This window comes from Drosophila arizonae, chromosome 2 (assembly GCF_054131065.1).
Source record: "Drosophila arizonae isolate 15081-1271.41 chromosome 2, UAZ_ARI_1.0, whole genome shotgun sequence".
Lineage (NCBI taxonomy): Eukaryota > Metazoa > Arthropoda > Insecta > Diptera > Drosophilidae > Drosophila > Drosophila arizonae.
In genome coordinates this window covers 18164220-18190473 of record NC_142922.1, presented here as the reverse complement: position 1 = coordinate 18190473, position 26254 = coordinate 18164220, and the positions used below count along the sequence as shown (strand labels likewise).

At 41.1% G+C, this 26254-nt stretch overlaps 6 protein-coding genes across 23 annotated transcripts in view; 3 read left to right on the top strand and 3 right to left on the bottom strand.

Moving 5' to 3' along the window:
- The window catches only part of LOC108621788 (uncharacterized), a 33054-nt gene extending 17275 nt beyond the window's left edge, over window positions 1-15779 (bottom strand). The window contains exon 1 of the mRNA XM_018019309.2: window positions 15645-15779. The gene's annotated coding sequence lies outside the window, so the exon portion shown is untranslated. The remainder of the gene's footprint in view (window positions 1-15644) is intronic.
- Window positions 1338-16016, top strand: sals (sarcomere length short). Of its 17 annotated transcripts, none has more exons than XM_089462485.1 (9): window positions 1338-1477; window positions 3179-4668; window positions 11539-11662; window positions 11735-11824; window positions 12634-13387; window positions 14779-14886; window positions 14969-15228; window positions 15283-15499; window positions 15659-16016. In XM_089462485.1, the coding sequence occupies exons 2-9, from the start codon at window positions 3552-3554 to the stop codon at window positions 15857-15859; spliced, it is 2871 nt and encodes a 956-aa protein (XP_089318611.1). In that variant the 5' UTR covers window positions 1338-1477; window positions 3179-3551; the 3' UTR covers window positions 15860-16016. The 17 variants fall into 17 exon arrangements, with proteins under 17 accessions (XP_089318611.1, XP_089318616.1, XP_089318606.1 ...); XM_089462490.1 differs by having other exon boundaries at window positions 1379-1477; window positions 3199-4668; XM_089462480.1 differs by having other exon boundaries at window positions 1420-1569; window positions 3010-4668.
- Window positions 16017-16636: 620 nt separating this feature from the next.
- Window positions 16637-18503, bottom strand: LOC108621789 (solute carrier family 35 member G1). Its single transcript, XM_018019313.2, has 2 exons — window positions 18245-18503; window positions 16637-18182 (listed from the first exon to the last, which is right to left on the bottom strand). The coding sequence occupies exon 2, from the start codon at window positions 18129-18131 to the stop codon at window positions 17085-17087; it is 1047 nt and encodes a 348-aa protein (XP_017874802.1). The 5' UTR covers window positions 18132-18182; window positions 18245-18503; the 3' UTR covers window positions 16637-17084.
- Window positions 18504-18540: 37 nt separating this feature from the next.
- Window positions 18541-20830, top strand: Exd2 (Exonuclease 3'-5' domain-containing 2). The gene is made up of 3 exons (XM_018019308.2): window positions 18541-19047; window positions 19106-20269; window positions 20324-20830. The coding sequence occupies exons 1-3, from the start codon at window positions 18848-18850 to the stop codon at window positions 20745-20747; spliced, it is 1788 nt and encodes a 595-aa protein (XP_017874797.1). The 5' UTR covers window positions 18541-18847; the 3' UTR covers window positions 20748-20830.
- On the bottom strand, window positions 20759-23581 carry LOC108609199 (apyrase). Its single transcript, XM_089462496.1, has 3 exons — window positions 23217-23581; window positions 21998-23139; window positions 20759-21941 (listed from the first exon to the last, which is right to left on the bottom strand). Exons 2-3 carry the CDS (start codon window positions 22942-22944, stop codon window positions 21644-21646), a joined length of 1245 nt encoding a protein of 414 aa, XP_089318622.1. The 5' UTR covers window positions 22945-23139; window positions 23217-23581; the 3' UTR covers window positions 20759-21643.
- Window positions 23582-23650: 69 nt separating this feature from the next.
- On the top strand, window positions 23651-25959 carry LOC108609229 (FAM172 family protein homolog CG10038). 2 transcript variants are annotated; one of them, XM_018000970.2, is made up of 5 exons: window positions 23651-23808; window positions 23874-23978; window positions 24039-24342; window positions 24451-24709; window positions 24764-25959. In XM_018000970.2, the coding sequence occupies exons 2-5, from the start codon at window positions 23903-23905 to the stop codon at window positions 25058-25060; spliced, it is 936 nt and encodes a 311-aa protein (XP_017856459.1). In that variant the 5' UTR covers window positions 23651-23808; window positions 23874-23902; the 3' UTR covers window positions 25061-25959. The 2 variants fall into 2 exon arrangements, with proteins under 2 accessions (XP_017856459.1, XP_089318623.1); XM_089462497.1 differs by lacking the exon at window positions 23651-23808 and having other exon boundaries at window positions 23834-23978.
- The last annotated feature ends 295 nt before the right edge of the window (window positions 25960-26254 follow it).

The following is a 26254-nucleotide window of genomic DNA, read 5'->3' as shown; positions in this document are numbered from 1 at the left end:
GTTTATGGCTTGCACTTGAATTTCTTGGCCTACTTTTTTTCCATTTTCCTTTTTTTTTCTTTTCTTCAAACTTCAATTGTCTTGCTTTTTTCTTTCTTTCTACGCGTCGATTCTTAATGTACCCCATCTTTTTAAACTATTCCCACTGCTTATCTGGCACCCCCCATCTGCTGCCTCCCACCCGCTCAATTCTTACTTGTCAACTGTTTGTCGCCTTCGGTTTTTACTGCTATTCTTGCATTAATTCACTTTATTTCAAGTTTAATTACTTTTTTCTTTTAGTACACCCAAGTCTTTCAGTAGGTTCTTAGCGCAGTTTTATGGTAGATAATTATGTCTTGGCTGCTTTTTATAGCACGCAACAACTTGTCCAGCTTAACTATCGCTTTTATATACTAATAATTTCCATATACTCATAGTTTGATTTTGGGGTCAAGAGTATGTAACTGTTTTATTTACGTATGTTTGCGAATATGTTTCTAAATTTATGTTTGAAGCAGAATATATTTTATTAGCATCATTCAACTTTTAATTACTAAAACTTCTAAAACAACATTTCTCATACTTTACGGATCTGGTCAGAGTTTTTGCATTTTCTGAGCTTCTCGCACTGGTTCACACAGCGCGAATGCAATTCAACTAATCGATATGCAATCATTTGGATACTAAAAATAAAATTTATCACGCACTAAACGATAGCAAATCGCTCAATCTCAGTCGAACGCAAATGTCAGACGCATTCAGCAGATAGAACACCGAGAATAGAGGAGTGAAACAACTGGGCGATTGCGACAATGTAAATATTGCAAAAAGAACTTCAAGAGTCCAAGAAAAGCAAACATATTTAACAGGAATACAAAAGAACAGAAGCTGAAATGGGTTTGGATTTTCTAGAAGATTGGTTTTTATCACAGGGTAAGACGCGTTACGCCCTCAACTAATAACAAAAAATAAAAAACAACAACAACAACATGTGTATACCCACCCACCTAAATAGTTTCCGTAGCAAGAAACTTGCGTAATTGAGACCCATTTAATGTGCTTAAATTAAATGATAAGCGTTTCGCCTCTGAACGTTATAAATGCAGACGCCGGCTACTCAAGCAAGACACTTGAGCTGCTACGAATATATATACACTATATATACTATATGCATACATATTCATAATTCCAGTTCCATTGAACTATGCTGCACCTGCCATAAGGTCAAAACGGCTGCGCCTCTCTCTCGGCCATCAGAGCAAATGGCTAAAAATATTTATATTTTTCGGCCAAAATAATTTTCAATTTCATTTTTTCTAAATATTTTCACGAGAGCGAGCAGAGAACTTGCGCCGAGAGCGAAATTATATTTTCTTGTTGTTGCCGTTGTTGTTGTGCTTTTCGAAAATTTCTAGCATTTAGCGTGCTGTTAAAAATACATGAATTTAGTTTTTGAAACGCCGTCATAGGCGCTGCGTGCCGAGCAAACACAATTGTAGCTAAACCGTGTCTCGTCGTATTCTGTGTTTACTTGCCCCTCTGTGCCACTGTGTGTGTGTGTCCGTGTGCAAGCGCGTGCGTGTGTGTGTACGTGTATGTGTAGGCGTTCTGTGTAATATATAGGAAAAATCTGTCTATAAACAGCCGCAACTGCACGTTGCAGCTACACTAGCCGAATCAAATAGTCAAATAAAATATTGAAAAATCATTAAAAAAAAAACAACAAAATCAAATCAAAGCAAATTATATTTATAAATAAATCTAGCGAAATGCGCAGCATGCCACAAACAGATTTGCATAGCCAATGCCTCCGATAAAACTAGACACACAAACTAACAAGAAATACCAAAAATACTGCAAATAAAAAAAATAATAATAAAAAAAATATATATACATTTATATATATATTTAAATTAAAAACAGTTTGCTGCTGAAAGATAGAAAAATAATTTAAAAATAACATTTCCTTTATATGACACATACATTCTAATTATATCCAAAATTCAACCAATTTTTCTCTCCAAAAAACTTGTTAAAAATAAATCAATATATAACATTTTCCTTTTGAATCGTATTTGAATGCAATATTGAATCAAACGTTTCTCTTAATAATGTCAAAAATATCAACTGAGTGTTATTTAAAGCAGAGCTTTTTAAATATCGTTAGCTTCCTCTTAAAATTCGACTTTTCTTAATTGCAATAAGTTTCTCACAAAATTGCTGGCCATTAGGACTTAGAGGCTTTTATGTCGCGTCGTCTATATTATTCCGCCTCTCTAATGACGGCATATTTATAAGTAAAAATTTTATATTTGCATGTCATGTTTAATTAACGCCTCCAAAAGCGAAGGCAAAACTGAAAATTTGTTGTTTTAATTTAAAAAAAGAACGAAACAAAAAATTTGCAAAAGGCCGTTGGACGAATTGGAGGAATGGAGATGAAAAAAAAAAAAAAAAAAAATGGAAAACCATGGAAACTGGCAATGGAATGAAACAAATTCACATTTCATTCTCTTCTCTGTTGCTTTTTATTTTGGATTCTCTTTTATGTGTGTGTGTATGTGTGTGTGTGAGTTTGTATATGTGTGTGCGTGCGTTTTCGTTTCATTGTATACTTTGTGAAACGAGGCAAAAGACGCAAGCGTCAGAGTCAGCACGGTTTTTTTTTTTTTTTTTTTTCTTTGAATTTTCTGATTTTTTTTTTTTTTTTTTATATTCTCCCGACGCTTTTTGCTCTCGCTGGCACAAAGAACCTAAAATTAAATATTTTCGCCTTTTACATATCGGAGAGGCACATTGGCATAGCAAATTGTTCGCTGTCATTTGTTGCCATTGCTGCTGCTGCTGTTGTTATTGTTGTTGCTATTGCAGCCTTTGTTAGATGGAATACAACTGAGTAACACACAAAACTTGTTAGAACTGGAGAGGAATTTTGCTAATTTGAACAGTTTAGACGGCGTTTGTGTCTATATGACATAAAGGCCTACATTTTGCATAGTTTTTCTTTTTCTATTTTGGCCAAAACAGATACGCTAACAGAAACAAAAAACAACAACAATAATAGTAGCAGCAGCAGCAGCAGCAAAGGCAACAAATGCGCTGCCCAGCTAATGAGCGCATGCATTTATAAATAAATTCACGAAATGAAACATACCCAAATATACACGGAATTGAGAATTGAAAATATTTTAAACAGCTGTTGCTCATCGTCCACAGTGCTGAAAATTCAAATAAATAGCACAACAGCAACAACAACAAACGAACGAAAATCAGAAGAAAAATACATATATATAAAATAAAATTTAAAAAAAAAAAAAAAAAAAACACGGCAATTTAAGAAACAACTTTTGGACAAGTGTGAAGTGAGCCAAGTCTAGAGCCAGCCACGCCCTGAGCACCCCTCGCTCTGTGCTGGTGCTAATGTGCAAAGTTTTGTGTTTTCATCAACAACAACAACAACAACAAATTTACAGAAAATTATTTAAAAAGTGTGTGCAAATAGACGAACAACAATAACAACAACAACCTCTGGAGAATTAACAGAACGGAAAACAGTTGCTGGCCCCGCAATGCCCTTCGTGACACCCCGTAGCACAACAACAAGCGCTGGCAGCGCAGCTGGCGCCGGCGCCGGTGCTGGCAGCAGCACTGGCCGCACCACATTTCGCCCACCATGGGTCAAAGAGGATGCGGCAGCAGCCACAAAGCCGGCGACAACGCCTTGGGCCAAAAAGGCAGCTGCAGCTGCATCCGCCAAGGAAAATGGCGAGAAAGCAGCGCCAGCGTCAGCAACATCAACAGCCAACAGCAAAGCAAAGGCAACACCAGCATCTACAACCACAGCAACAGCAGCAGCAGCTAAGAAGACACCTGAGCCAGCGAAAAAGACACCTGAGCCGGCCAAGAAGGCAACCGTAGAGCCCGCAAAGAAGACCACAGCAGCAACGACAGCAGGGGCCAAAAAGCAAGCGGAGCCAGCGAAGAAAACCGTTGCCGAGCCGGTAAAGAAATCAGCGCCGGAGCCGGTCAAGAAAGCGAATCTGGTAACAAAGAAACCCTTGGGCAAGAAGAAGGAGCCCACACCGCCGCCCGAAAGCTCCTCAGAGGAGGAAGAAAGCGAAGAGGAGGAGGAGGAAACTGAAGAGGAAACTGAAACTGAAGAAGAGACCGAGGAGGAAGCAAGCGAAGACGAGGAAGAGGATGACGACGATGACGACGACGACGATGACGACACCACGCTGGATGCGACGGTGCCGGAGCACGTGAAGAAGGCCGCGCAGCTGCGCCCTACGCCGATCAACAAGAAGCCGGAGGAAAGTGAGTTAACACAACGTTTCACCTTAGAGAAACCCAAATTGCGCAGCGTTGTAGTCAAGCGTGACAAATCGATGAAGAAGGTGGCGCCCGAGGATGACGACGAAGCTGTCGACGGCGAAACGGAGGAGGAGCGTGAGAGACGTTTGCGGTTCAAGCTGGAGAAACCGAAATTGAGGCATGTGAAGCGCGAGGAGAAGCCACTGCCCAGCAAGAGCACCGACAATCTGCTAAAGATCCGACCAGTTCTCAAAAAGGTACCCAAAGTTGATGAAATACTCAAAGAACCCAAAGAAGAACCCAAGCCCGAATTCAAGACCAAAACCCTGAGGAAAGCGCCCTCAATAAAGCGCGAACCGAGCATCAAAAATGGTAAGTTACGATCGTGAACCAGCGCAACAGATCGAACCGCACTACTCCGGATACTAAATACCCGATTAACAACTCTAATGGATCGCCAAAAAAAAAAAAAAAAAAAAATGCTGTAAATATGATTATGATGCTTCGCTAATTGCCTAAAAATCCAAAACAAAATAATCGCGCAGTGAGCATTTCTCAAATACTAAATAGATATAATATATGATAGAAAGTATAGAATATAATAATAATATATACATATATATAAATATATCAATGAAATTGGCCGTGTGCACTTGTCGCATTGGCCTTTATATTGCCAGCCTCCGAATGTCTCATTCTCTCCCTATACCTCTCTCTCCCTCTCTCTCTCTCTCCCACATACTATCTCTCCCTCTCTCGCTCTAGCCTTATCTATAGAAAGGGGGCATTAATATGTTGGCGTAAAGACAAGGCCGACAGACGTCACTGCGAAATGAATAAAATATAAGAGACAGGCGGACATGGCAAACGTAGCGTATGAGTGATATTTTTTTGTACTTTATATGTATGTACTGCGGCAGGTATGCCTTATGAGTGTCTAGCAAATTAGGGATGGGTGCGTGACCGAAAACATATTAGTGTACACATATAGAATATACAGTCATTAATAATTTAAGCTTCATATTGACAATAGTGTATTAAAGTAATCTGAAAGAGCTTTGCTTTCTATCGTCAATAAAAAGGAAATTGACAAAACAATTTACAAACTTCCCTTGATATACTTATCTAATATGTGTTACAAGGCTTTTATTCACACGATCCGAGCTGCATGTTTGTCATTCATACCGAAGGACATTCCTGACTTCAACATATCACATCAAATATGTAGAAAAAAGAAATGTTTTGGTATGCGAAGCAAATTCAATTCTGTTTTGCAGTTTTATTATGCATGACAAAATATTTGCAGTTAGGAGACCATCTCTAGGCTAGCTACATCCTCTCTGTAGGTATGCATACCTGTTACTCATACATACATTTGTGTGTGTATGTAAATGTGCACATGGGTCCACTTAGGTCCAACTGAAAAACGCACCAAGCGGCGTTTGTATAAATATATAAATATATCTATGAGCATCGCGTAGTAGCCGTATGAATATAAGTACGAAATGGAAACATTTCATCAAAATATGTGTGCCCAAACAAAAACGACAAAGACAGACAAACAGGGAGATAGACACTGACACACACACAAAGAGAGAGAGAGAGGACTGAAAAGCAATATAAATAACATATTTTATTTATTAAATTTTTAGTGAGTGCTGTGCATTGGGTCGAAAGAGGCGCAAAACTGTTTACCCACCCACCGATCGAAAGAATAAAAATTATTAAAATTGAAAAGGCCAAGGATGAAATAGGAATTTTCCAAATAATTGAAAAGCTTGTAATATTCGAAATGCACTTTCTGGCTGCAGGCGTGCAATAATATTAATACTCAATTTGAGAATTATCACAGTGAGTTGCATAAGTTGGCAAATTGAAAAACGAAATCCCTCCCTGGAGGGGCACCAGAATATGAAGTGTAAAGCACATTAAGGGCCAGCAAACCGCAAAGGGTATCTATGGGCAAAGGTGTGCGGCGAGGGTTCGGCTAACAGCCCGGCAGCTACCATGTCCTAATCAGTGGGCAATAACGTGACCGCAAATGCGTCCTAATCTTTGTCAGGCAAACAAAAGGCAACTGTGACGGCAGGAGCGTAGCTTGAAGCAGTAAGCTTTCGGGGGTGGTGGGGAGGGTTGAAGAAGAAGGGAGAAAAGGCAAGACATGGGCAGGTCACTCAACGAAATGGTAACCGCTGTGCCCAACGTTTGTCCTTTAAAGCTGTCGCATAAAAAAAAAAAATGCCAGCAGAAAAAAGAAGTAAAAATAAATCTGTGTGAGGCTTACGACTAGCAGATACCCCTCTATCTGATCTATGTAGTATATCTTATCTGTGTATAGAGCTATAGGTAATATATATGCATGTAAATAGTAGTGCAATTGAGAACTAATATTTAGTTCTTTAATTTTGTGATAACACTGATTTCAAAATAATTTATTAGATTTATATGTCAAAAATTTGAATAAAAAGACTTGAGCTGAGCTGGATACAAAATACTTAGAGGTGCTCGAAAATCTGTGAAATTGGTTTATACTTGTTAAATATCCAAATCTCAGCTTTAGCTTATTATTCTGAAAAGCACTACGGACTAAGGAAAATCGGTATACCCAATTTCTTAACTATTTGCCATGGATATTGCGTATAAAAAGCTAAGCAAAAAAATAAATAAAAAAAATAAGGCAACAATGCAGACAGCAAAGAAAAACATTTATTTAATGTGCTCGGACGACGTCTTGGGCCGACTTTCTGGGTGTTTTCATCTCTCTTTTTATGGTCTAAGTAAAATTCATGATTATTGCTCATTGTGTCAAAACTACAACATAAAGTGGAATGTTTAAAACCAGATGAGGATAGATGAGTGGAAAAGGCACTTTCTAGATGGTTTTTGTGTTTTGTTTCTCCGAACTGCCCCTTAAAGCCGACAACTATCAATAGCAGCGCAATCGAGGGGCAGAGAGAACTGTAGCAGTTCCTACTCTTAAGGACAAAAGCTGGCCAAGATATATGGGCATGTGCTTGATATAGTCGAACTAAATGCGCCATTTATATTCAAATATACGCACTAAAAAAAAAAGGACAAAAAATGAAACAGACGAGAAAACGAACAAAATAAAAAATATATATAAAAAATTGGGCGGCTAAAAAGCCTTGGCAAATGTCTTCAAAGGACAAGCGAGTGGCCAAAAAAGAAATATGTACATATATATAAATATATATATATATTTTTTTTCTTTTATTTAAATGAGCCTCTTCTATACATTTACATATACGCAGATGTCCGGGTGTGTGTGCGTGTGTTTGTGTTTAAAAAACATGTAACGGCTGTGTGCTATATTCATTTCTTTCATTTTTTATTTCTTTTTTCTTATTTGCTTCGCTCATTTTGTTTTTTTATTTATTTGGCTAGCATTAGAAACGTGAACTTTCAATAGGTGCAGCCATTGGGCACGAGCTTGGGTCTGTCAGGGACATAAAAGATGATGGGGCCCTTTTGAAATTTTGACTAACGCATTCACTTTTGTCAATAATTACACTAAGCGACAGTAATATGAGCCAATAAGCAAATAATTGCAGCATATTAGTTTAAATTACCTGTTAGGACTGCATGATTGACTTCATGAAATGTGTTGAACAATCACTAGAGCTAAAACTGAGATGAATTAGACTTTAACTGAGTGTTTAACAAGAGAAACCAAATGAAATATGCAGCAATAAAGTTCTAATGAAGTCCTCTTTAATAATGGAGCATTCAGAATAAATAATTGAAGAAGCAAGAATCAAGTGGAGGGCTGTAGTAATTTATTGAACAACTATTAAACAATGTTTAATATTAATAATGTTGCACAGAGCTTGGCCTTACCTTAGCCAATAATGATTATAATGAAGTCCCTTAAGGAACGACTTTAATGCAGCTTGCTGACATAGATGTTAATAATTTATTTAATAATTGTTAAACTACATTCAATGTTGGTAATGTTTCACATTCATTAGCCATATATTAGGGCCATATGTGTGCATTATGCGCACTCTCCGTCGCTTGCTCTCTTAAGAGCGTAATTATTATTCATTTTGCTTTGGGCGCTATTCGCAATCGTTTAATACACACGGATGTTCAGCCAAGCATGAGAATAGGCTCTAATGTTTTCTACGATTTCCTAAGAGAAATATCATATAGAGAACCGACAAATGTATTTATTCACTTCGCATGAGAACTATATTAAATATCATTGGAATGCTTCCTGCTCCCTGCTCTCGTTTTTCCATTAGACAATCGGAGGAATACGGAATTGTGGCTGAAATCAAGTAATCTATTGAACGCGCCATTCTTAAAGTTAATCGAAATATGTAACGAGCCGTGAGATGTTTTAAAATATTAACCATGTTGCTCAGTGTTTGTTAGTTGGTCACAAATGAACAGGCAATATATAGTTATTAACAAGATGAAAAACGTTAATCAGGGCGCCGGCAGCCCGCCTGGGATTAGGGGCTTGTCAGCATATGCGGGTCGGTGGCTTGCAGAGGTACTGTAAAATATGGCAGACTCTCCAAGCGACGCTTCATCATACCACAAAGCTCAGACAATGGCGTACAAAGTCAGTCATCAAAATGGAGTCCATGCTAATGCCTCCAACCCCAGCCCGCACCCCCAACCGCAGGCACAGCGTGATTCAATGACAACGGCAACATTTGTGTGCATGCATAGAATATTCTCTCGGTTGATGATAACAAAATGTGGGTTGTGACAGAAAGAGACAGAGAGAGAGAGAGAGAGAGAGAGAGACAGCGAAAGTGAGAGAGAGAGAGAGAGTATCAAGGAGCTGCGACAGTGGGTCTGGCCTGATGTTTTAGGGCGAGCTACACAAAATTTATGTTTACATACCCCGCTATTCATTTTGGCGTCGTTGTAAGTGCGGGCTCTTGCGGTATATTAAGTGGGTAGCATCAACTTGGAGACGCTGCTCAGCATTTTATTTAAATAATAAATAATTTTGTCGACATGAATGAATGAATGAAGAGTTTTATCTGGCTATGGGTGCGCCACAAGCTTCAGCTTGAGTAAGTTTTTTTTTTCTTTCTTACTCCCGGTCTTTGGCTACCGTCTGCGAGAGGGTGTCTGTGTCTGTGTCTGTGTGTGTGTGAGAGTGTGAGTGTGAGTGTGTGCACTGATTTAGGTTGGAAGCTTGTGCCAGAGCTTTGCCATAAATTACTAAAACGAATTAAGCGAAACTTACTAAACGAGCGCTCAATTGGCTGCCCAAAAAGTTGACCACGTATTTTAATCAGTGACTACAAATGGCGCACAAAAAAGAGAAAGGGGCGCAAGGACGTCCGACGCGGATGTCGGCACACGGAACATGGCACATGGTACGTGGGTGGAGCGGCAAGGGACATTAACATGCAGCCGGGTAACTGCCAGACAATAATCAAGTTTGGCGCTGATTTCATTGAGCCAAAGTAACACGACTTCAGGATTAGTTTTCAAGCACCAGGTGCAGAGTATATACATATATACATACAATACCGATATATATATATATATATATATATATATATATACGTGTATATAGAGGGAGAGAAAGGACTGAGACCAGCATCTAATGCACCACAAAGAGGCAGCCAACCACTTAAAGATTAAGTGCAGATTCAGCCAGGCGCGACTCGAGCGAATGGGAGCAAGTTAAGGCAAAAGCCAGGCAGCAGACTGGGGGAAGGCAGAGAGGTAGAGAGGCAGGGGGGCACTCTGAAGGCTTAGAAGTGGGGGCAAAGCTGCTTGCCAAAGTGCGGATTGGGGCAGATTTGTTGGCTGGCTGAGCTGAGAGCGATGGGGTTGTGGGAGGGAGACTCGCTTTGGGTTCACTCAAACAAAGCTAATTAACAGATTTGTCAGCTTTTCATCACTTCGCGCACGGCCATTGTCTTACGACAGTTGTTTGACTTTTGCACTTTTTTAAGAGACAAACAAAAAACAATGAGCGACGCACAACAACAACGAAAGGCAAGCCAGCAACCTGGTCGGGGGCGTGACTGAAAAAAAGTAACTGCAAAGAATGCAAAGTATTGTACACAAAGTGCGCCCAGACGATACGGGTATCGACACACACACACACACACATATATATATATTGAGAAGAAACTCCTTCAATTGCTAATTACAAAGGGAAGAAAGTTGGTTACAAAAGTCGGTGGGTGGCAGTGGGAGGGATTTGTGGAACTTGGCAACTTGTTAGGCCAGCAATTTAACTGGAAATTTATTAGAGACGAAACAGCTGGCAGCAGCAAACATTACAAGCTAATTGGCCCAGTTAACAGAAATGTGGGCCGGCAAGTGCGCATCACAGACTTTAAAACCAACTAAACTAAAACTAAAACTGAAAACCAAAAACCAAAAACCAAAAACCAAAACCAACGGCGAGCCAAGCGCAACGCACCAAAGACGAAGGCTATAAAAGAAAAAAACAAAAAAAAAAAAAAAAAAACAGAGAATACAGAAGATCAACCCAACGAATAAGAAATGCACTATGCATTACATAATGCAATAAATGCGGGATGATCTATATTAATACTGCATATTGTCAAGCAAAACCAAGCTCAAGTCAAGAGACTGTAACAGAGTAAATATTTACATAGATACCGCTTCGCCACATCTTCGCCAACACAATGCGAATACCCTGTAAATAAAGAGTATCACGAATGCAATCAAAGTTTTCGTCTGCTGCAGCGCCACAGAGTGTGGCTGGTGTTTTGGTAGGGCGACGCTAGTGGCGCAGGAGGTGTTAAGGCAATAAAACAAATTGGGTTCTGGACTAGCTCCACTTCAGCGGGGAGGGGAGGAGGGTTGAGCCTGCGCCACGGCAGTAACTTTTCAATCTCTGCCAATGCAGTGAAACTTTAGACGCAAGAATTGGAACGTAAAGCTAGTCCACCCCACATTAAACCAAACTCAATTGATATGTATGGCCGGCAGCTACAAAGTGGCGGAGAGAGGGCGGGGAGGATGTGGGCAAACTTGGTGCGAACAACAACTGACACAAATTGCAAACTCATTAAATTAAAATTATATTTAATAACCGCGAGTGCACGCAGCGCTAAACGATTTATACGCTAAAAAACAAGCTAAATAAAAACAACAAAAAAAAAAAAAAAAAGAAAAAAGCTGAAGAAATTGCTAGACCATTCATCTGCAATTTCTGCTACTTGCTAAAAACCCGCAGTTAACCATCCGTTCCATATATTTCCGTTACAGTTCCAGCGCCACCGCCGCTGCCCTCGTTGGTGCCAAAGGCTCCACCACCGCCCCCGCCGCCATTGGCGCCCGGCGAGAAGCGGGTGCTCAGCGAAACGCAAAAGCAAACGCTCGAGAAGCTCAAGTAAGCAAGAACAGCATCCTGGCATATCTCAGGACTTGAGACTAAACCATCATTTATTTCACCCTCACACAGGTCACGACCACGCAGACGGCCCGACTGGTCCGAGATGATGAAGGAGGTGGAGAGCGGCAAGAAGCTGCGCCATGTGGCATGCAACGACAGGTGAGCAGCACTCATTAGCCACTCACTCGGTGCTCCATGGTGGTTTACAAATGAATGAACGGTCAGCCCCAACAATCGATTACAAATTAGTGAGTCGCGCCGTGCAAACGCTGTATAACTGCCACCTTAAGAAATAATAGCAGCTCACTTTATCCTTCGGAATCCTTTGGCATTCAAATTAATCTGAGCAGGCAATGAGAACCGTAGACCGAACTGCTAAAAAATCGCATCAATTTATGCTGAGCTATGATGGTTTAAAAAGTTTTTCTGGATTCATAGACAATGATTGGAAACCTTTTTTTTTTTTTTTTTTTTTTTTTTAATAGAACTCATATAGAATATGCAAGTTATTACAATAACTCATATCATAACTAATTTGCGCAGTAATATAATAATAGCTAAAAGTTTGACTTAGCTCAAAAAATATAAAAAGAGCACACCTAACTTTTAAAATATGTATAATCAAAAAAAAAAAAAAAAAAAAAAAAAAAAAAAAAAAAAAAAAAAAAAATTGGGGAAAATCGATTGAAAAAGCTTAAAAAGAGTTCACATAAAAAATTAATGGGCTATAAAAATTTAAGTATTAGAAAAAGAATTTACTGGGAATTCTTTTGTATAGCTAACAAAAATAATCAGCATAGGAACTTGTTCAAAATCGTATTATAAAAAGAGTCATAAATTTGTTAGAATAATTCTGCAGAAGTAAGGAATACTTGGAGATAAACCAGAACAAATGCTAAAAAAAAAAATTCAATTAAAAAAAATTTATTTAGCCATTCGATAGCTAACTTGAGCCCCTTTCACTGCAGATCTCAGCCCATATTGACATGCAAATCGATGACCAAAGTGGACGATAAATTCATCTATGAAACAGAGAAGGACAACTCGCACAACAAGCTGCTCAAGCAAATCCAGGGCGGCGTTCGGCTGAGGCCCACGCAGACAAACGATCGCAGCAAGCCCATATTGGAGGGTCTGCGCAAGTTCCGACGCCAGATGACCATTGAGGAGCAGCTGCACAAGTCCCTGTCCAAGGTCAATATGCTGAGCGAGGCGCCCAGCAGCCATGCGCTGAACAGTGCGAACAGTGGGTCGGCGAGTGGTGCGGGCAGCTCCAGGCCCAGCATTGTCTCGACCATGTCCATCGATGAGGAGAGTCCCGACGAACTGGACGATATCGACAAGTTGCGTGACGATTTGCAGAGCACCAAGCAGATGCTGGCGCTGGAGCTGCGCAACCGTGAGGCGCAGGAGCGTGAGAACAAGAAGCTCTTGGCCAAAATACGTACGCTCGAGACGGAATTGGAGCGTGAGAAGTCGCGCGAAAAGAATCTCGAGTACGGCTCCAATGTTATTGTAGCCACCATGGACCCCACGCCCACATCCGAGCAGGCATATGTCAACTCACTGAAACGTGAGGTCGAGGACGCGCGCAAGGTGTCCAAGGAGGTGGAGAAGAACTATCACGACACGGGCAAACTGCTAGTCGAGGCGAAAACAGAAATCGAGGAACAAAAGCGACAGATACAATTGCTCGAGCGCAAATTGGCAGCTGCTTTGCAGGTAAGCGACAGCCCAATCCTGCTGGCAGGCACTGTGGGCGGGGGCGGGCGTGGCACAAGTCGCACAACATGCCGCGTGTGTGTTGTCAGCTGTTGTTGTTGTTGCTCTAGTCGAAGTCAGTTGAAGCCAGTTGTTCTTGTTGGGGTCATAACCCACACATGTATCCACATTTTCAGCGCCGCCTGTGCCGCCGCCTCCCGAGCGACAGCTCAGCCTGAATGCAAAGAGCCAAAGAAAATCATCTTAAAAAACCAGCTAACAAAGCAATCGCAATTAGTCGCTTTCGCAATGATTGTACTTGTACTTGTAGTTGTAGCTGTAGTAGTTGTTGTTGTTGTTCTAGTTGTAGCAGCACACACGATAAATAATTACACATCAGCTGACAACACGACACACAATTTTGATACCTCCGAGGGGGGGCTTGCTGAGACGTAATGCGGGCTGCTGATATTCCAGCGCCAATTAGCGCCATTCTCTATTGAAGTGTTTTTTATTTACAATTTGTTTTTGCACGAGTCCCGCTTTTCCTTTTTAGTTTGCTCTTTCTTGTTTGCTTTCTTCATCTCTTGTCAACTAAGCCCCTCTATCAACTTCTTTGCTTTCCCATAGCCTGCACTATTTTCTATACAGCTATTCCTTTCTGACACCCCTCTCTCTTTCCCTGCCTCTACTGTCTCTCTCTATCTATCATCAATTTAAGTTCCCCTCGCATGTTTCTACTCTTACGTCTAACTGTGCATAACACCTCCTTGGTTGCTCATTCCATCTACCATTTAGATCTTCACTATGTACCTCTCTCACTCTCTCTCTCTCTCTATAGCCTTAACTTGCTATACCTTACTTAACCATATATGCATACATGTCACTCATATCATTCGTTTCTTGATTCCATTTACATTTCATCTTTATAACGATTTCATTCTCTATCAAACCTTTCTATTGCTTATCACACTCTCCTTCCGATTTATTATCGCATTCTCTCCCAATATATTTCTCTCACATAGAAGACCTTTTCGCTCTCAAATATGCTTGTCTATGTGATTCTTCAGGCTTCAGTTGATATTTACGTTCCAATCGGTAACCCCAACGATGTTCCTAAAAATGTCCCAAATATTACTGCATTCTCTTCTATACTTTTCTCTCATATACAAGTCCCACTCTCGGCATTTCTGCCCTTTTATATGATCGGTAACCCCAGCTATGTTCTCAGCTTCTCTCCTTCGCAGCCTCTCATAATGTTGTGCGCACTTGACATACACATCCACTATTTTGGTAATATTAAGAATATCGATATAGAAAGACAAACAAAGACAAATGCTTTGGCTTCTACTCTGAATCCGCTTACTAAAACCGTTAACCGATTTAACCAACCCAATCGCTGTTTATATAAGGCAAATACGACACCAAGCACTAACAGACCGCGCATTAGTTTTCGCTTTGCTTACGACGACGAGGACGAGGACGATGATTACTACGGTGAGAAGGGGAGCAATCATAAGGTAATGCCCATAGTTGGATTCGATCAGGTCTAGCCAGTGACGACGAGATTTCCTAATGCTCTCATATATATTGTGAATGTAGGGCGGCACATTGGATGGCTCGAGAAGACCGAGCGATCCACTTTTCGGACGCGACAGCTCACCCGAACTGGAGCTGGAGTTGAGCGAGAGCGATCCCGATGAGCCGGAGGAGAAGAAGACAGAGCGACGCGAGCGACGAATGGGCAAGGAGGTGAAGGTGCTGCGCAGCAAGCTAACCAAACTGAAGGTCAAGGAGGAGGCGGCCAAGAAGGAGAAGGATGCACTGAAGCAAGCCATGAAGAAGAATCATGTTATACTCAAGTAAGCATTTATAAATAAAGACATGCCTTCGTTATTAAGATTTCGATTCGGCAGAGAGGAGAACAAAAAGTTCAAAAAACTGGAGAAAGAGGTGCAAAAGATGGCCGCATCGATGAAGCTGGACGAGGACGAGATCGATGCCGAGGACAAAGAAGAAGAGGAGGCAGCCGAAGAGGAACAGGAGGAGGAAGAGGAAGAGTCCGAGGAGGAGTCAGAAGAATCCGAATCAGAGGAGAGCGAAGCAGAACCGGACAGCGAATCCGAAGCAGAAGTGAGTGCAACATAAAATTTTTTGAAATATGTATATAAACCAATTTATATGTGAGATGCGCAACGCCGACGAGCACCGAAGTCCATAGTCATACTATAGTTACATACATATATAAATATACATATATGTATATATGTCGACTTACCTCTTTCTTTCTAGGATGCTCCCAATTCCGCCAAGAAGAGCAACTTGGAGCCGCGCGTGAAGAAGCACGAGAGTCGCTTTGCGGCAATGAAGAAATGCAATGTGCTGCTGCAGGCGAACGTGGATAATTTGCAGGATCAAATTTCACAGGTGCGCTCCAGGGCTACCAATCTGCAAGATGAACTGGATGCGGTGATTGCCGATTTGGGTTTCTAGGCCCATGAGTCACAATATGAAGAAGATGAACAACAACAGCTGCAGCTCCCGAGTAAAAAATGAATCGAATGTACAACGTGTTTGTTTACTGTTTGCGTAGTGTTCCTTTTTTCAATGTATTTAAATATAATTATATTATCGACATATGTAAGTTCAAGGCACACTATGTATGTATTCACAAGCACATCAAACACTTTTGCAAATTGGTTGGTTAATTTTGTATTTTAGTTATTTCCTTTGCTCACCGGCCAATTGCGCGTTGTTTTGTTTGTTTTATGAGTACTTATTGCGTTCGAGTACTTTTTTTTGTTGTGGCAACCGGTGGCGCCGACGCGTTGCTAGCAGAGTAATTAACACTGAGAGGTTGCGCTATGTTAATCAACTGTTATTTGCATGACCTAAACATGAAGATGTGACGTCAAAAGTACTTCTGACTCGCCATGTATACATGTATCGCAAGGGCCAACATCTGTTGTCGCTGCATACCTGCTTGTAGACGTATTTTGAGTATATAATTGTTTATTCTGTTGCTTTAATGCACTTGCTCCGCTGAGATAACCAGTGGCGCCGACGCTCTGCTAACAGTTTACACACAAATTTGCGCTATGTTAACCGCCTGAAAATACTGAGTACTTAAAATGCACACGAAACATGAAACACGAATCGAATAGGCAAGTATCGAAACTCGCACAGCTGTTGCCGTAGCTGCTACGGTAGCGCCCTCTATGGGAAATCTCAAGAAGCTACAACGACTAGAAATCAAAACTCCGTTTAGCGGACTTTTTAAATTAGTATTTATTAATAAGATTTTGTCGAAATACTTTAGTATAAGCATGTATAACAATGTACAAAACAACAACTCAATGAATTCGGCTAAACTAAACCATTAGTTTTATGTATATATATATCATAGTCATATGTATGTATGAATATTTGTTGATGGTATGAGTATCACGCTCGAACTTCAAAACTTTATGCCTATATATGTATATGAATGTAAAGGATGTGGATATTTATATAATGCGTCTATTTCTTTAAGTTCTAAGCTGAGCTCTATCAATAATCCAAAGTCTAAGTCGTGTATATGAATTAGTTATTCGTATCGTAGTTGGTTGAGCATTGTTCCCCGATGCCCAAATGCGAGTTTGATTTGAAACGATTTGAGAAACCACTAAAATAACTAAAGCATTCCATGAACCACTACAACTACAGCAACTATTTTGGTCTACTCCATCAGTATGAGACGCAAGCGCTTACGCAGAGACGATTCTCGTGGCAAGGTCATCGCCCATTTCTTCATTGCCGTCAAAATCACGGAGCTGACGACCATCAGGGCGCCGCACAGGGAATACCCGTTGGGCGCCTCGCCAAAGAAGAGGATTTGCCAGATGAAGGCGAACACGATATCGGCACAGCGTGCAATGGCCACTGGACCGGCCTGCTCCACCTGCAGCGAGAGCGTCAACAGGATCTGGCCCAAGAAACTGAAGATGCCCAAGACGACGACGAGCCAGCGATCCCGTCCACAGCTTGGCCAGCAGACGGCGCCAATCGCGCCGCACACAATCAGAGTGTATACGAGAGCAATCGCTCCAAAGTTCGTCATAATCACAGAGAAGTGAAGATTCTTCAGAGCGCGCAGCAATATATAGACATTGGCACCGAACAGCGTCGAGGATATGGCAGCAACTGGTCCCCAGATATCATATGTTTTATCCGAATACTTTTCACTGTCCAGATCCGGCGTCGCCTCGCCGAAGACCAACGGTGGCCGAGTGATTAGCACCACGCCAAGGAGCGTCATATTGATGGTCAGTACATTGAAGAGGGTGCACGGCTCCTTGAGGAAGGCCCTTGCGAAGATCGCAACGAACACAGGTGTGGAGAAGATGATGACGCTGGCATCGGCCAGGGGCATGTGCCGAAACGCATAGAAGCTGAGCATCAGGCCCGTGGTGCCCATGAAGCAGCGCAGCAGGAGGATGACACGTTTGCCCTCCGGGAATACTGGCTGCTTGGTATAGATGAGTATTGGGATGGTGGGCAGAAGAACGCCCACAAAGCGGAACGAAGCCAATTCCATGGGATTGACATCGACCAGGCCCTTGACAATCACCGAGCACAGCGAGAAGAATAGCGAAGAGAGCGTAGCAAGTATTATTCCCAAATACGGGCAATTTACGCGCGTTTTTATCTGTTCCATCCATTGATTTGATATATCTCCCGCTCGCGTTCCGTCCTCAAATTGATGCAATTCCAAGTTCTCTGGCATTATGCCGCTTTCTTAATTAAACTAAACTACTTTTCGATTCAATGACACATTCTGCAAACATTTTAAATGTTAGATACAAAGCGTCACAAAGTACCGTTATTGAACTATGTTACCTTTCTTTTTTTGATTGCGCTGGAAAAATCGATTTTTCAACTGGACAGCAGTGTTTTTGGAAGCATGCAGCTACGGCTGCGAAAATACATTTCTTAACTTATCATGACTAATTGAGTTTACCGAGACTAATAGTTGTTATTAATTATGGTTATATACAGTTTTTCATACACAATCATTTGATTAAGGCTCGCACAATATTATAAATTAATTAACAGCTGGCCGCGCTGTCGGTTAACAGTGACTGTTAAAAAGGCTGCCAATCTGCTCGAATGTGAACAAACAATGCATACCAAGTGAACAGAAAAACAAACTGTTATCGATTGCTTAAGCTACATAGGAAAATGTATAAGTTCAGTTCGTGACATAATAGAGTACCGAAGTACTCTAGTTAAACTTTGATTTCAAAAAATATTTCGCATCAAAGCATGCGACGCAAAATCGTGGCTCCTTATGAAACAATTCTATATATCATTTAAATTTTTTTTGGGCGGCACGGCGAGTAGGCTGCGTTTACATTCTTTATCGGTCAATCGGGGGCGTAGTTTATTGTAATTTCGATATATTTGGTAATTTCATCAACACTTTTCGAGTTCGACTTAGCCATGAGCAACCAAACCGTTAACACCAACACCAAGCGCTGGGCCCTGCTCGCCGCTAGTCTGGGCCTGGCCTATGTGCTCGTGCGGCACAGGCAATCGATTTGGGGCGTATTGGGACGCAGTCCCTTTCAGCTACAGCATAAACGCATTGAAGTTATCAGCTCGGTTAACGAGTCACAGCGCATTCTAAATGAACTTAAGAGGTAAGTAACCGTAAATTGAAATAATATTATATGAAAATATGCCTCCACATATCTGCAGCCATTGCGAGTCATTTAAAGTGATTGGCTTTGATTGTGAATGGATTACTGTAGGCGGCACACGTCGACCTGTTGCTTTGCTGCAGCTGAGCTCCCACAAGGGCCTCTGCGCCCTATTTCGCTTGTGCTGCATGAAGCAAATACCCAAGGATTTGCGTGAATTGCTCGAGGATGATGCCGTGCTTAAGGTAGGCGTCGCACCACAAGACGACGCTATGAAGCTATCACATGATTATGGTGTTGGCGTTGCCAGCACCTTTGATTTGCGCTACATGGCTGTCATGGCCGGGCACCAGGCCGAAGGCCTCGGCAAGCTATCACAAACTCATCTCAATACTGCGCTCGACAAGAATTGGCGTCTCGCCTGCTCCAACTGGGAGGCTCCACAGCTGGATTCCGCACAGCTTAATTATGCGGCCAATGATGCACTGGCCGCTGTTGCTATTTTTCAGAAGTTATCCAAAGATCTGGAACCACGTACCTTTTGGGACTGGCGTGCTCCGAAATTCGAGCAGTTGCGCCCAAAACTTGAGCCATTTCTAGATGTAGATTTTACTAAAGGCTTTGTCTCTGGCCTCGGCAAGACCCTATCGACAGGCACTCCCACACATCCACTAACAAGCAAGTCTAAGCACAAGCGCAACAAGAAGCATCAACAGTCGCAGCAGCAGCAGCCGCAACAGCAGCAAATTCGCAATCTGGGCACTCAGTCCAAGGCCTTCTATGACAATTGCGTGCTGGAGGCGCCCGATGGCGAGCTGCTCTGCACTATTGATCGTCGCAAGGCCTCTTGGTATTTGAACCAGAATCTAGGCACTCAGGTCAGCGAGCAGCCGTTCACAGTGCGCTTGAATTTTGAGCCGGCAGGTCGAGCTGTAGGAGACGTCGGCCGCTACTATCAGACGCCCAAGGAGAATCAATGCGTTGTATGCGGCCGTCGAGATGCCTATATACGAAAGAATGTCGTGCCACGCGAATATCGCAAACATTTTCCGGTTGTTATGAAATCACACACATCCCACGACATACTCCTGCTCTGTCCCAGCTGCCACCAATTGAGCAATATATCGGACAACAAGATACGTAATAAACTCGCAATGACCTGCGAGGCACCATTCGGCCATGGCGAGGGCGTCTCCAAGTACCATGATGATCAGCAGCTCAGGTTGGTATCGATCATTGCCATCCGCTTGCCACTCTAATGCGTAATCCTTTTCAGAAACGTGAAGTTAGCTGGGAAGGCTCTGTTGATGCAGAGCGATCGTATGCCCAGCCAAAAGGTTGCACAGTTGCAGAAGACCATTTTGGATTACTATACAGATGTCACTGAGATAACCCCAGAGCTATTGCAGAAGGCCGCCAAATTGGATTGCCGTGTGGCCAACGAGGATTACTGCCAGCACGGCAAGAAGGTCGTCCAGGTATATCGCGATAAGCTCGGTGGTCTCGTCGAGCTGGAGCGTTTGTGGCGGGAACACTTCTTACACACCATGCAGCCCAAATTTTTGCCCAAACTATGGAATGTCAATCATAATGCCAATCGCTTGGAGGTGCGTGCCAGCGAAGGGCGCATCGACAATGAAGATTTGGTTGTGGCAGGTCTAGAATCAGTAATTAGTGTAAAGAATATAGCTAGATCGTAATAGTGTGATAGTTTTTGTTTTTGTATATGTTTTGTACGTATTGTATTCAAATAAATTATAAATTGGCTTTCGCTACGTATAAATTACAAGATTCCAAATTCATGACAAAACAAAAAAGATAATTTTGCAGTCGCATGCACACCGACTGCACAATACTCTGTTTACGTAAAACGGTCATGCCTAATATATTATCTATACTTGTCACTAGTCTAGGAGCGATCGATCTATTAAAATACATTAATAGTGGTTTAACTTAATTATTTAAGATTAATTAAGAATGTTCTGTGATGTAAATGTCTTTAAGACATTATTTTATAAGATATTTCTCCGTTTAAGAACTCTTATACCTATAGATAAATTTAATTTTTTTTAAGAAGTTATAAAAACCTATTTAACAAAAAGTTTTTCCTTTTTAATTGAAATTTGAAACCTTGTCAAAGTCTTCAAGACATCGCAATATCTACACCAATTAGAAATAAAATGGTATCTTTACAAGACAATAAAAATTGTTGAAAAATAATAATAAATGAGATTTTTTCTATGCTAGTAATTTAGGCACCTTAGCTTCGCGCCACGTCAGTGATTAACAAGAATTATATTTAAGAATAAACAAAATTTGCAATTTTGTCTAACGAAATACTAAATAAGCGGACAGACACTGCTCCAAGCTAATAAACCCTTCTCACATTGTAAACAGAGTATTTTTAACAGCATAATTTATGGCATTTGTCTAAGAGCATCTCCTAACTGACATAACTTAATATTTAAGCTATATGTAAACTTGAAGCTAACATATATATACATAAACATATATATATATATATATATATATATATATATATATATATACCGGATAATACACTATATACACGAAATATTACAGCAGCGACGCTTTGCTATATAAACTCAAAGCCCTCGTATTTATAGTCCGTCTCGACACGTGTCTCTGGCAATAATGTTTTGCCCTCCACGCTGAAGGCCGTCACAAAGGTGGATGTTTTGCCATTGAGCTCCTCCGATTTGAGTGCTACGATTATGGAATCCTGTGTGTTGGGCAGAAATTTGAAGCTGGAAAAACCGTGAGTAGGCGCCGTATTGGCAGCATCCAACTTGACTGTCTCTATAACATTAAAGTGCTCGTCCGCAGAGATTAGAATGTTGCAGCCCATGTGCTCGTCCATGGTTTCATTATATCTACGGACCAGAAAGCATTTATTAAATGCTAAAGAGTATTCGTGCACAAAACTCACTTTTCCTTGGAGCAGCGACGTGGCAGAAAATACCAGCGCTGATGAACCTCTGACCAGACGCAGCTCTCATGTATCATGTAGCCGGGCCAGCTTATCTGAAGAGATTCTAGACGCAGTTTCTTATAGTTTTCCACCCAGTTTAAGGATCGCACTTCGCCTGTCATGCTGATAGCCTTGACATACATGGGATTATTGTTTTCGTAGTCACCCATACTAGTTGTCCACTCTTTGCCCATGGAGCCCACATACAGAGTGTGCTGCTTTACCGTTGCCCACTCTGATTTGAAGCCTTTGGCGTTGTGGCCATTACCGTCGAGCAGTATTACCCAGGGTATAGCTTTTTCATTGGTTAGTTCGTAAATAAGCCCAGTTCGGTCATCGAAACTCAGCAGCTTTCCATTAAATGTGACTAGCTCGGAGAGCTCCATGCCACGTCCTTTCAGCGCAAACGAGGACTCCAAGGCTGTGGGTGCTCCAGCATCCCAGTTAATTTGTAGCTCATGCTTCTTTGGTAGATACGTGAGATAGCCCTTCTTTAGGTAGCTTCGCCACGTCGTGCTGCCATCGCCCTTAACAACTTTCGAGCTGGTATCTAGATCTGCTATCATAGCAATCCGATAGCTGATAACGCCGCCTTGCACACTCAGAGGCTGCGTCAATGGATACGTTGAGTTGTAGGGTATCGCGAGCACAGAGGTGGCTTCACTAGCATATTGGGAGCGCAGCCAGTATCCATCGGAGGAGCTGCGACTACCTTGGTGCGCGTATATAAAGAGCAATACTAGAACCACAGCACAAAACACAAGCAATGCAAAGTGATAATTAAACCGGACCGAGCGATTGCCAATTCGATAGCTTGGCGTACGCAGGGCGGTACGCCAGTCACGCATTAGCATGGTGCGTGGCGAGTTTTCCAAATCCCTGAATGCGTACGCCGTTTTTTGCATTTATAACTTTGAATTTTGGCAGCGTGGCAGCGAACTGGCAGTGGATGCAATCAACAAATTGAGGCGATGTGTCCGTTTCTGTTGTTTGGATTCCGCTAACGATGACATATCGATTACTGCCAACGAAACAAAACAGCTGATTGCTTGTTTGCTTTCGATAGTTGGACTGCAACGAGTATTGAATGCGATTCAAATCTGTTTGTAGTTAGCAAAAAGATTTAAAACATATATAAAAATCATAAATATAAGAGCTTAAATCTTTAAACATTTACCGTCTACGGCATAAATTTGAGGAAATGAACGGTGTTAGGCCAAATTTGTTATCTTGTGGAATAGCTGATGTAATGAATTTTAAAAGTAGTTCAATAAAAGGTTCATTTGAACTAAATTGGAAAAATCGAATTTTCCGTTCGCGATAAGCATCCATATGCTTTTATACTCTTTAGAACGAGTATATTAGTTACAAAGGTATGTTGCATCTGTTAAAAAATTATTTATTTTATTATTATAAACAAATATTTAATTCCAGGGTGGCGATATTGTCTCTTAGCTACAGAAGTGCCGTTGGAAAAGTTACAGAGAAATAAAATTTTATATTTAAAAAATCATAAATTCGGTGAAAATATAAGCATTAAAAAAATGTTGAAAATGTATAAATGAAATTAGCTACTATGCCGTTAAGGTTTACGAAAATAAAGAAAATATAATTTAATATTGGCGCCGGAATGGACCTTGTCGATGAAAAAGAACTGCTTAACTTATCGATATGCCGCCACACAGATGCCAGGTTGTAAACAGCTGAAATTAGTATCGATGCTGTCAACTGCGCCGGTCTTTTGGCGAATAAATCTAAATTTTTATTAAGTAAGTAACATACTTTACATTAAGTATGTGGCGGCGCTTTAAATACATCAAATCTATTACCATAGCCGCTATTCATAGTCGTCACAGCAGGACCATGTCTGAGCCATGTACAAACAGCAGTCAAGAAGCAATTGCACGTTTGCGGGAATTTGGATACGCATTCAATGAAGGTGATTATGCAAATAATTACAGTTGATGTCAGACATTCATTTACACTTATGGTTATGCAGCTGGCGAGCTCCGCAAAATTGATGCAGCTAGCGGAAAGCCCGGTGATCTGCCTTATGAATTTAAGATCAGTGACAATCCGGCTCTAAATCAAGAGCATTACGAGCAACTAGCCAATCAGATTCCCGATATTGTATATGAGCTACTGGAGAAAAATGGATTAAAGAGAACCTATATACCCATTGGAGAGCCCATTGAGCGTTCCACATTCGTATTCACACAGCCGCAACCTCTGGCCCAGTCGAAGAAGCTGCTTGTGCTCATCCATGGCAGCGGATATGTGCTGGCCGGTCAATGGGCAAGAAGGTAGGTGCTATATATAACCATAGGTCTATTTGCCTGACTGACTGTTTCTTTCTCACTGTTGCTCGTTTGTGATATGACTAATATTTGTGTTCTTTTTTTTTCTACTAGATTAATTATAAACAACTCTCTGGAACACGGCACACAGCTGCCATATATACAACGCGCACAGAAGCTGGGTTATGATATACTCGTAACGAATACGAATGACACCACACGTATTATAAATGGCAAGCGCACGCCTATCAAAGGCTTAGAGAATTCAATGAGTCATGCCGCTTACGTATGGGAGCATATCATCATGCCGTCGCAGCCCGAGAGTGTGGCCATAGTGGCCCACAGCTTCGGCGGCTCCGTGTGTAAGGCTTTGGTAAGTGAATAGGTATTCCAAATAGACTTTATAGTAATACTGTATTTGTGGCAGGCGGAAAAGTTTACAAAGTTCTTTAAAGAAAAAGTATTTGCCATTGCGCTAACCGATGGCACCGTGGGCCATCCGCCCGCTAGTTGTCAAAAATACTTTCTGGATGTAACCTGCAATTGGGTCTCCAGCACTGAGCCACTCGATACGGATCTAACACATGGTGATAAGGAAAAGAATTTAACTTGTGTATCGGCTGGACATCCGGAACACGAATGGACCTCCTCTGCAGCCATCGAGTCTGTCTTTAAGTTCCTCGAGCTAAAGCACCAGAAGTATCTAAAGACCAAGCAGTCCTAAGCCGCCTAGTGTCAACTTGTTACGCATTTCATCAAATTATCATATGTGATGTGCATCATCCCATCATGTTTGTGCATGTGACACTTATCCCTTTGCCCTAAGGACCAACACAAACTATCGATTTGCAATGCATAAATCAAACGGAGTAGCAGCATCCCATAACAAAACTCCCTCATAACCCACTTCGATATGTCACAAACACTCGCATCAAGGCAATTTAATTTGATTTTCGGCACTTTGGCACATTCCATGTGAGTTAATCAACTTGATGGCTGATGTATCATCGTTCACGATAAAACAAAAGTGTTTCTGATGTCCGTCCAGTCAACAAGCAGCTAAAAAACAACAAACCCACGTCCCCACGGTCAATGCTTAAAGTTGTTAGCTCGATAAGAACACAATCTAGCTGGGGTTGCTACAAAAAAAAAAAAAAAAGAAGAACCACATCATGTTTGGCTATGACGCCGGCATTTCCCAGCTACCCCCCACCCTTGCGCAAACCTTACGCATACCACATCATGTCGTTTAACAAAGTGCGTCATAAAAAATTGTCCCTTGTGAATTTGTTGGGCTTAAAGATTGGAACTCTCATTGCATACGCACAGATTTCAGGCTGCAGTTTTTATACACATACTGTAAGTATATAGAGGTAAAGTTGGTCTTAGGAATACGAATGAAATTCATAATTGATAAATACATAAAAATTAGATTTTTAATAAATACCCATAAAATGCCTGTCCCAGCCTACAAAAGCTGTCATATGATAATCATAAATTTTACTGATCATATTTACACTGTAATAAATCATCTATTACCAACTAAGATAATAATAATTGCGAGCAACATCTTAGTTATCACTCAATATTTACTTGTATATTAAACTGATACTTGTAATTTAATTACGATCTTTAGCATTTTGATTGAAGTTGAATATAAATTTAAATATCATAATTTTAATAGATTGCTTTTTATACGGTTATTTTTACATAACTTTTTAGTTGTTAATATTAATTTAAACAGATCGTCTAATTGAGATTGACTTTTCCATTTATTGAAAATAGTAATTTCCCATAAGAGGATTTTAAGAGGGATTTTGTTGATGATTTAGTAATTTGAAAGAAACAGTTAATAAATTGTCGAAAGCTGTAAAGCCTTTTAAACATATATTCTTGAAGCGTAAGATATACATAAAAA

Coding starts and splice junctions, on each gene's coding strand:
- sals (XM_089462485.1), top strand. CDS start 3,552: ATGCCCTTCGTGACACCCCGTAGCACAACAACAAGCGCTGGCAGCGCA. Junction 11,825..12,633: donor CATGTGGCATGCAACGACAG/GTGAGCAGCACT, acceptor CTTTCACTGCAG/ATCTCAGCCCATATTGACAT. Junction 14,887..14,968: donor AGAAGGGGAGCAATCATAAG/GTAATGCCCATA, acceptor TTGTGAATGTAG/GGCGGCACATTGGATGGCTC.
- LOC108621789 (XM_018019313.2), bottom strand. CDS start 18,131: ATGCCAGAGAACTTGGAATTGCATCAATTTGAGGACGGAACGCGAGCG.
- Exd2 (XM_018019308.2), top strand. CDS start 18,848: ATGAGCAACCAAACCGTTAACACCAACACCAAGCGCTGGGCCCTGCTC. Junction 19,048..19,105: donor ATTCTAAATGAACTTAAGAG/GTAAGTAACCGT, acceptor ACATATCTGCAG/CCATTGCGAGTCATTTAAAG. Junction 20,270..20,323: donor CATGATGATCAGCAGCTCAG/GTTGGTATCGAT, acceptor AATCCTTTTCAG/AAACGTGAAGTTAGCTGGGA.
- LOC108609199 (XM_089462496.1), bottom strand. CDS start 22,944: ATGCAAAAAACGGCGTACGCATTCAGGGATTTGGAAAACTCGCCACGC. Junction 21,942..21,997: donor CGTCGCTGCTCCAAGGAAAA/GTGAGTTTTGTG, acceptor TCTGGTCCGTAG/ATATAATGAAACCATGGACG.
- LOC108609229 (XM_089462497.1), top strand. CDS start 23,834: ATGTGGCGGCGCTTTAAATACATCAAATCTATTACCATAGCCGCTATT. Junction 23,979..24,038: donor TGGATACGCATTCAATGAAG/GTGATTATGCAA, acceptor ATGGTTATGCAG/CTGGCGAGCTCCGCAAAATT. Junction 24,343..24,450: donor GCCGGTCAATGGGCAAGAAG/GTAGGTGCTATA, acceptor TTTTTCTACTAG/ATTAATTATAAACAACTCTC.